This window comes from Pundamilia nyererei, unplaced genomic scaffold (genome assembly GCF_000239375.1).
Source record: "Pundamilia nyererei isolate P.nyererei 1_Seehausen unplaced genomic scaffold, PunNye1.0 scaffold00102, whole genome shotgun sequence".
NCBI classification, from domain to species: Eukaryota; Metazoa; Chordata; class Actinopteri; order Cichliformes; family Cichlidae; genus Pundamilia; species Pundamilia nyererei.
Genome location: NW_005187503.1, coordinates 2,267,546 through 2,277,314, shown reverse-complemented (window position 1 = coordinate 2,277,314; position 9,769 = coordinate 2,267,546). Strand labels below are relative to the sequence as shown.

The 9,769-nt window shown below is 42.1% G+C and overlaps 1 protein-coding gene across 2 annotated transcripts in view; it reads left to right on the top strand.

Annotated features, from left to right (window-relative positions):
• The window catches only part of LOC102201629 (oxysterol-binding protein-related protein 10), an 89,748-nt gene that overhangs the window by 76,634 nt on the left and 3,345 nt on the right, over positions 1-9,769 (top strand). The window contains exons 8-10 of one of the 2 annotated variants that reach the window (XM_005740721.1): positions 2,909-3,055; positions 3,445-3,943; positions 8,618-8,804. In XM_005740721.1, the coding sequence (XP_005740778.1) occupies positions 2,909-3,055; positions 3,445-3,943; positions 8,618-8,804 (833 nt within the window). Of the gene's footprint in view, positions 1-2,905; positions 3,056-3,444; positions 3,944-8,617; positions 8,805-9,769 lie in introns of both variants that reach the window. The other variant, XM_005740720.1, reaches the window with a different exon arrangement.

Here is a 9,769-nt window from a genome sequence, read left to right as displayed (position 1 = left end):
CAGGCACACTGAACGCCTCTCCAAAAACCAAAAAAACACAACAAAGAGCCAAGACTCCTTCAAAGCAGCTGCTCACTCAGTCAGGAAACCCACATGTGGGAGAAGACACTTCGAGCTTTAATCACCTCAAAAGATCCAAATTTAGATCGAGTTTCCACCAAGTGAACATCTCTTAAATTGGATTTTGGTCCGGCTGAAGTGCCGTGCTGCGGCCGTCCTGCTTTTGGAGCAAGAAGATTTAATTTCCCTCCTTCCACTGGATCGTTTACCTGAGGCCAGCCTATCCGTTTCTTTTCTTCTTTTTGGAGATGAGATCCAGTCTTATGCAGGTCAAGCCTGTAGCTGCACAACAATGCAGTGTAAGTGTTTCTGAGCTGATATTTGTGTGCGCATGCACCCTTGCGTCGTGTGCTGATTATCTTTTTTTCTCTGTTTTGGTTATGGGGTGAGTAAGTGTATATGCAGCCTGGGGAGGGGGGCACACAGTGTGCACAAGTTTGTGCATTTTGGCAGTGAACATTGCTGGTCTGATGTGGGAGGCAGTGAGTTTTCCTCCAACACTGAGCGCCTTTGTTGACTTCATAAATTATAGAACAAATCAGCCGTCGGGGTTTATTCGTGTGGTAAACATTTTCTGCATCTGTTAAAGTTGCTGAGATTGTTTTTGAAGTGCAAAATACACTCTTAGACTCTCATTAATACATCTGACATGCTTAATTCTGTAACTAATTGTTAATAGATATGTATTAATGCCTTATTGGTCTGCTATAAGCTGACATTTTGTTGTGTTTCATCTGAAAAATCTCTCGCATCCTCTTTATATTGCATTTATGAAGAACATGGTGGAATATAAGCATTGCATTTTTGGAGGAAAATATTGAACTATACTCCACTCCATTTATTTGTCATATCTAGCCACTAGTTAAATTATATACTAAAGTTATTTTTGCTAAATATAAATCAAATCTGGATGATTAATTATTAGATAACCTACCGTTTTGCAGATACAGCTGATTCTGTCGTTCTTTATAAGCACATAAAGTGTAATTTGGTGATCTGAATACTTACTTCACCACTTTAAAGGAATCTCATACAACACTGTATGAGATGAGTTTGGGAGAAACTGCTTGACTTTGAAAATTTGAGCTTTGTCTGTGTGTATGTTAAATGTTCACAACATATGTAATTGTTAGGGACTATGGTAGGAACAGTGGGCGGTTAAAAGGGTAAAAAATGCGACAGGAAGCACTACATGAGAGCAAGAGGGGCATATACGTGATTTTAAACGTGACTGTAGAAGAACTTATTAAAATGATGGATTTTCTGCTACAATGTGTGACGGTAGCGGGAGGAACGGAGCTGAAACCTTTTAATAGTGTACAGGCTCTTGTCCTCTCCCTCTCTCGCTTCGATGGAGCCATAAATCCGAACACACTTTGCAGTTATTTCCTATTTGAGACACATCATGATCCACTTTTGGACGAGTTGGACTGCATTAAAAAGTCTGAGTTAATGCCAGCCACCAAGTCCACCGATATATCCACTCGAGGGTTTTCTGGAGAGATGCTCTGACCTCCTCAGCAGTAATTTCCTGTTGCTGTCAGGAACCTCTTTAATTAGTTAGAACCACTGAAATCATAACAGACCTCCTCCTACCATCCTCCCCTCCCCTCTTTTTCATTTCTATATATATCACTCTGCTGCGAGAACCAGGCAGCCCCAGGGACTCCTGTACATGTGTGCTCATGCATGCTCCCTCCTGTGTGCGCTGGTGTCTTTTGTGCAAAAATGTTTTGGTGCAGAGAGCGTGTAGTCTGTGTGTGCATGTGGATATTTTGGCGTGCACCCATGGAATAAAATATTCAGGTGACAAGCAGGCACTCGGGTCCTGGAACACTCTGGTATTCTTCTGCTTCTCCCAGCTCTCTGCAGGAGCCCTGTGTGCAATTACACTGCCTGGAGTTTCAGATCAGACTTCCCTCAGTATTCCTGCCTGTTTTTGGCTTTTTTCCTGCAGCGTCTTCACTAAAATAATCTAAAGTAGGAAAGAAGACACGTACTGTATGTATCTGTAAATGTTATTGCATAGAGTCACAGATGGAAATGGAGGATAAAGAGCAGAGGGGCGTGCAGAGAGTTGTTGTTGCCTGCAGCCTCGAGAGCACTTTCTGCATTATACATCAACCTCTTTCTTTTTTCTTTCCCATCTTCTTTTCTGCCCCAAGTTGCTGCAGGAGATATCAAAGGCACGAGCTCCTCTTTAACCTCGACTGGATGTGTTTGTAGTTGAATGGTGGGACACAAACGAAGGACACAACTTCTCACCATTGCAGACGTAGTGAAGGTCAGAGCTCGAGGCTCTTGAGTCCGAACAAGAGGCCAGTCGGCGCACTCAGAGAAATTCAGAGCTCCTGTTGCCATTTAAAACACTCAAAGTGCCTTGAAAGGCTGAAAGGACATGAATGGGCCACAGTGAAAATGAACCGAATGACTGGTGATAATTGGTAATTGGCTGTGTCCTGATAGGTTGCTTCTCTAACAGGTCCTGTCTTGGCCTCTAAATGAGATGCGTGACCTTATCATTGGTATTGACAGTTGAATGGTGGGGGAAGAAAATGGCTTTATCTTCCTCCTCTTGGCCTTTTCAGAGGACAGGTGCCAGAGCGAGCACCATTGTGTCTGTGACTGTGGAATACTAAGCATGACTAAAGTCCCGGATGTGCACCATCTTTTGGTGTTAGCTTTTGATTGACTTCTTAGTTTGTTGCATTTTTTTTTGAGTTCTCAAGATGTGAAAATATGTGTGATTCCGACATAAAAGATGAAGAAAAAATATAATTAATATGTTGGATTTTGTGCAAGCAGTCCACGTGGGCCAATTTTCTTTTCCCTCTTGTTTTCACAGCAGCACCCAGGGCTGGAAGACGTCAGCCCCAGTGAGGAGGTGACGGATACGGAGGACAACGAAGAGGAGGATCTGGGCGTCCTGGATGACCAGCGGAGCATCATTCTCCACCTGCTCTCGCAGCTCAAACTGGGAATGGATCTCACACGGGTATGACACAGAAACACTGACTCTATAAGAGAGATGGCATCCTTACTTATGAGAATTAGTTCAGCCAGGTTTCAAAGTCATGTACTAAACCCTCCTAAGTTCCTCCTGCAACTGTAACTCATCTTTACATCTATTCTTTCTTCTTTAATGCGGTGTCTGAGTTAATTAGCATCATATTTGTTGTCATTGACGTCAGCTAGGTTCTGTAATTTGGCATCTTTCTACCACAGCTGCTCTCTTCGCCTTGGGCCTTTCATGGATGCAAATGGAAAGGCAGAAGAAAGTCAAGTTACCAAAAAGTTCTTGGCTATGAAGTTTTATTTTAGCAGCACTGACTGAAATAAAATGTGTCACAAAGTGTCTATCTTTCCTTTGCGTTGCTTTCCTAGGTGGTGCTGCCTACTTTCATTCTGGAAAAGCGATCACTGCTGGAAATGTACGCTAACTTCATGGCGCACCCCGACATGTTCCTGTCAATAACAGCGGGGGCCACAGCTGAGGACCGAATAGTCCGCTTTGTGGAGTATTACCTGACTGCCTTCCACGAGGGGCGGAAAGGTGCCGTGGCAAAGAAACCCTACAACCCCGTATTGGGGGAGACCTTCCACTGTTCCTGGGAAGTTCCTCGGGACAAAGTCAAGCCTTTGGTCAGATCGAACCCGGGGTCGGCTCGGGAGCCAAGCAGAGGCCCCAACAACACACAGCAGGACGAGGACTCACCGGGAAGCTGCTACAGAGTGCGTTTTGTGGCCGAGCAGGTGTCCCATCATCCCCCTGTGTCCGGGTTTTATTGCGAGTGCCGGGAACGGAGGATGTGTGTCAACGCCCACGTGTGGACCAAGAGCAAGTTCATGGGCATGTCTATAGGAGTGTCCATGGTGGGAGAAGGTGAGCCAGTCTACCACAAACCTTCTAAAATACTGTGGGTCAAAAAAAAAGTTATCACAGAAAACAATCAAAGTTTCCTGCATTCATGCATTTTGTTTTGATCTTTACTTTATTTTTATTAATGCATACAGCTCTAGCTGTAAGCACAGCCACATGCACCTGTTCTTGATAGCTTCTGTTTGTAAGGGGCAGCCAATCAGAAGAAAGCTGTCTTAAAGGGAGAGGAGAAAAAGCGGCTTGTTAGCAGATGAACAGTGTTATGCACCTGCATAAGATAAATAAGCATAATTTTGAACTGTGAATCATGTAAAGCTACTCTGGCAGGGTCAAGAATATGCTATGCAGCCACAAGTGAGAAAAATAGTTCCCCTTTAATAAAGAACAATCCCTCATTTAGTGTAGCTCACCTTCTAGCATCTACAGGCTATGTAGAAAGTCTCTAAACAGTGTGTCTCACCAAAACTGCCTGCCACTGTCTGTGTGAGGACCTGTGGCAATCAATAGCCCAGACCTCTCTGCTGGTACTGTTACATCATGTACAGTAAGCTGTCAGGGATGAGTCACCCTGAGCCGAGATACAGGAAGTCCTTGGGCCCAATCAACTAAATCCGGATACATAAACTGACCACCTGCCACCAGGTTGTGATGCAGCAGTTCGTTGTCATGCGCGGAGGCTGATGCTGCCGTCAGAGAACACGATGACCGTCACCCCAGGATCCATTGATTGGTGGATTTATTTTTTGCAGTGGCGTCTTTCCTGACAGCAGCTGATACTGTAGTTTTATAAAGAGGCACTGATACTGATTGGCAGTGAGTCGGCAGCAGAATAAGAAACGGCAGCTGATGCAGCCTGAAAGCTACACGAGATGCTAGATTTCGGTTTGACCTGGATCTCAATGTATGGAGCCTCCTAGAGGTTGTGTAGGATAGAAAAAAAGAATAATAAACCTTTTTATACACTGATGTGCCACATCTGGATTAACTGAAGTTCTTTGCTTTAATCTATGACATGCAAAAGCATCTTTAGAACCTTTACATGATTAGTTGAAAACGTGCTCAGGATGTTATGTCGTTACTTGACTGATAATGGACTTCAGTACTCAGGAGAGTGACAGTTATTGAAAATATATTAATATGTATATAATTAACATGAAATTGCTTGTTTGTTTTTTAATATCGTGGCCATCATTAACACTTTTATATAAGTGCTACGTAAGGGTTTTGCTGACTGTAGTGTAAGCTTTGGATTAAACAAATATAAATCCTATTTCTTGAAAAGTTGGGTTATTTTCTAAGAAGAAAAAAAATCGCTGAAATAATCTAGGCATGTCGGGGACGTAACTTAGCCTTTAAATGAGCTGTGTTGGATCAAGGACACATCTAAAACCTGCAGGACACCGGCCCTTGAGGGCTGCAGTTCGACATCTGTGCGCTAGGGAAAACCACAGAACGACCCAAGGTAGCATGACAAGTATGCAGTCTTGTTGCGCTTGAAATGATTGCTTTGAAGACTGGAATCAGGATTGCAACCACTTGCAGTTAGTTGCAGTCTTCACAGTGACTTTAGTGCAAAAATGGTCAAAGAAAAAGTCGGGGTCAGTCTGCTATCAGGTGTGATTGAATGAGGTCAGGTTCAGATACAGTGCATGCAAACTGTTTGTGATAATATGGAGATTAACTGTTCGCAGAAATTCACATTAACTATTCACATTCAGAGTCCAGGCAGAATCGTATTGGAAACAGAAATTACTCCACAAATACTGATGTTGTTGCTTCAGGACAGTGACTTATGTGGTGTAATTATGTGGTGCTCAGCAACTTTCCTTTTACAACCAGTTGAGTCGAGTCGAGTTGCAGACAGACTCTGATTGTTGCTCAAAGTTGGACCATGATTATTTTTTAAATGGAAACTTATGGAATTGGCTCATGACAGCCGAGTGACCAGTTTGTTAAGTGAACATTTTGTCGGTCAGAAAAAATGTAAAACAAAAAGTCAATGCAATAAATGGGCAACCAGCAGCGTTTCCTAATTGGAGGAAACATCCATCATAGGTCTGTCCCAGCTTGTTGAATGTTTTTGAAGTCATCAAATTTTGATTTTTTTTATTTTAAAAAATTCCGTTTCCATTTTTTTTTTAAATACTTTTATGTACTTCTGTCCGTTAAAGGTTCAGATGAATCAGTATAGATTTTTGTTTGTGTTGCACTTTTCTAAATAACCCAGTTTATATATACGTGGTATTGATCTTCGTATTTAATTGTCTAAAGCACCAAAGCATTTTTACTCAAAATGTGCCCTAATGTAAGAATAATGCTGAAGTATTTGCATCTCTCTAATAGTTTTTCTATGTGTTTGACTCGTAAATGAAAAGCTTCGTCACTTGAGCCCCTTGGAGGAGGAATTCATTTCTTATATTTTGTGGTTGCTACTTTTATTTGCTCTAAATGAGCTCTGAATAACTCCACCACCACGAGTTTACTCATTTACCACACAGACAGTTCGTTCAGCAGTACTTGGTTAAGCCTGGCACTCCCGTCGCTGGTTTCTCTCACTCTGTGTCATTATGTGCTCACAATAGGGCCGCATGCAGTTTTTTCCCCTGAAGGCATCTTGCAGTGAAACAGCTAAACAAGTGACCTCTTGCAAACACGAGGTTATGATGGTAGAGCTGAAAATTGTTCGTGGTCATGAGAGGGGCATGGGAAAACTTGATCTAACTAAATCTCCTTGTACACTGATGACACGCATGATGTTGGTGAGTGGATTATTAGAAGCACAATAGCTTTTCTTTATGGGGATTCCTGAGAGACTGAAACACAAACAAGGAGCCCAAAGAGATAAACTGGTTTCTATTTTGCTAAATATTCTGCATTGTAACTAATAGCTTTTATAATTGCAAATTAATACAGGTTCAAACTATAATATCCCATAATTCCGGTGTTTGATCACTCTGTTTGGCAAAATTTAAAATTCAATTCAATTGATTAATTCCTGGCACAGACGCAGCTTTTAAGTCTAGTCCAAATGTTCAATTGGGTTGAGGTCAGAGCTTTAAGAAAGCCATAACAGCAACTGGTAACGTTTTTTTATCAGTTTCAAAACCAGTTTGATGTATATTTAGGATCATTTTCCTGTTATAACTGTTTCTAAGTTTCAACTGTTCATTTGGGTTGTTCTTTATTATTCCATCCACTTTGTTGACTGTACCAGCACCACTAGCAGCAAAACAGCCCCAGAGCATGATGCTACCACCTCTATGCTTGACAGCTGGTACAGTGTTCTTAGGCTTGAAAGCCTCGCCTTTACTTCTCCAAACAGACCTCGTTACTGTGGCCAAATTACTGAATCTTTGTGTCATCTGACCATAAAACTTTTCTTCAGAAAGCATTTGGCTTGTCCAAGTGCGCAGCTACATCCTCTTAGTACGGAGGCGATGTAAAACCTGCTTCACTGTCACAGTGATGCTAGTGTTTCAGCAGTTTCCACTTTATGGCCGGCTTGATCCTTGGTGGTTCATGGGTTGCGCCTGAACATCCCAACCTATTTCATTTGAAGGCGACAGTTTTGTTCTTCACATAGACCGCTAAGTTGCGACACATCCAGATAACTTGTGTTTAAACTGATCACCTTTGAATCTGCAGTTTAGAAATGGATCTAATAGCTCCAACCTGTTAAAATCTACAGTTCTCAGATCTTCACTGAGTTCCTTGGACTTTACCATTGTCCTTAGTATTGGTCAGTCCAAGGAGTGCTGTCAAACAAATCATTGCAAGCCTAAAATCACAATGACTACCATGCCTAGGATGACTGTATGTAAACTTCTGACTATCTTGAGCATCTCAAAAGCAGAGCATGCAGTCTGCTTTTTATCTTTTATTTGGTAAATTTGATGATTTTTGTTGTTCCTGTGCAATCCAGAGCTGGAAGCTGCTCATGGATCTGTTCTGAAATGCACTGTGACACATCTGTTGGAATCAGACATCATCTTGAGTGGTTTTGGTTCAGCTCCTTTTTATTGTCTTAGACTATATTAGAATGGCTTGATTCACAATTCAAAAAATAATTCCCATCTAAATGTCCTATTATGCCGTTAATATCCTATTTATGTGACCCGTCTGAACCAAGCTGTCTTCAAGACAGCCCTCCCCGTAAGCCAACCTTCCTGTGATTGGCTATATAATCATCTACAACTTTAACAATAAATATATCAGCTTTAAAGATCTTTCAGATAAAGCTTGAACTGAAAACACATCTGAATCCATATTTGTTAAAAAAGAGAGTGTTGCACCCCTACATGTGTGCACGTTTGATGTAAGTGTAAAGTTTTTAAACAGTGTCTAATGTCTGTATCTGCTGTTTAAGTCTCCAGGCTGCCTTCTGCGTTTCATAAGTGAAAAATGCTCAGTCAGTGACGGGCACATAGCTGGCTTAGTATCCACATACGAAGCCCACGCATTTAATTACTTTGACAGCTGATTGTGTTTTCAGACAAAGACGGATGGTGTGCAGGCAAATCAGCTGTGCTGGCATTCCTCACCTGATTTAAACTTCTTGGAAAATGGCGTTCACACTCTTGGATTACTCAAACAATTCATTCTCACAATGAGCTTCATCATATCATCATCATATCCTGTCGGACTGACTTTAAGGGCTCCGTCTCTTTCTCTCCGTAGGAGTCCTTTATCTCCTCGAGCACGACGAGGAGTACGTCTTCACATTGCCCTGTGCCTACGCCCGCTCCATCCTCACTGTGCCCTGGGTGGAGCTGGGGGGCAAAGTCTCCATCAACTGTGTCAAGAGCGGCTACTCGGCCACAGTGACCTTCCACACAAAGCCTTTCTACGGAGGGAAGGTACATCGGTGAGTATTTTATCCCCCCTCTGCGATAGCTTCTTCATACATGTGATTCAGTTTAAGGACGGCTGGTTCTTGTTCACTTCAGGGAAGGCAGAGGAAGCGAAATAATTCATCTGTGAGGTTATCAGACTCTTACATATGACAGATTATGTCACCAACAGTAGTAGTTCATGCATGCAGTGGATTTCACAGCTTATGCTTCTGTCTTAACGTTTCAGTATTTGTGAGTTATTTTATAAAATGAAACATTTTAGCTGATTTAAGCAGAGAAAATACAGGAAATGTTTGCCAATAATTTGGTCATAAAGAACATTAACTAGCTGTCGCACCAGAACTCTTCTTCACCATTAAGAGAAAACAATGTTTCCCACACACTGAGTAGATGCTTGCATAAAGTTGATGTATTGAGCACACTTATGGTGTCAATGTGGCATCATCAGTGTGAACCAGGAAGTTTCATAAGAACAATCCAGGTGTGGCAGGTGGATGCTCTCCCTGAACTTGTTGCATGCAGTTTGAATGCTTCTGCTCAGTACCAAGAGAGTTAAGAGTGTGTGGCTGGGATGTCTATGGTGAGAGGAGCCTCTATGTCTTCCTCCTGCATTGTTCTCTTTACAGGCTCTGGATGGCACTTCAGTTCACCCTGTTGGTCAACAGATGATAGGGATTGCTTGAGGAAGAGCCTACGGATCCAAGCATTGCTTGTTGCATAACTTTTTCAAGAAAATCATTTATTACTTGAACCAAATAATATGGAGAGCTTTGCTCTTTTTGTCTTCCTGATTAAGCCAAACAAATAAGTCACAACTTCCTGAAAAATGATTGGAGTAATGTGATTTAGCGACTAAGTAAAGACAGGCGACCATTTAAATTTTGTGACCATTTTCTGACAGTGGTGGTGGAGAGTGCGACCCAACACTGGTCCAAAATCTTCCACAGGCATTTAGTAGACTTGAGATCCAGTAATG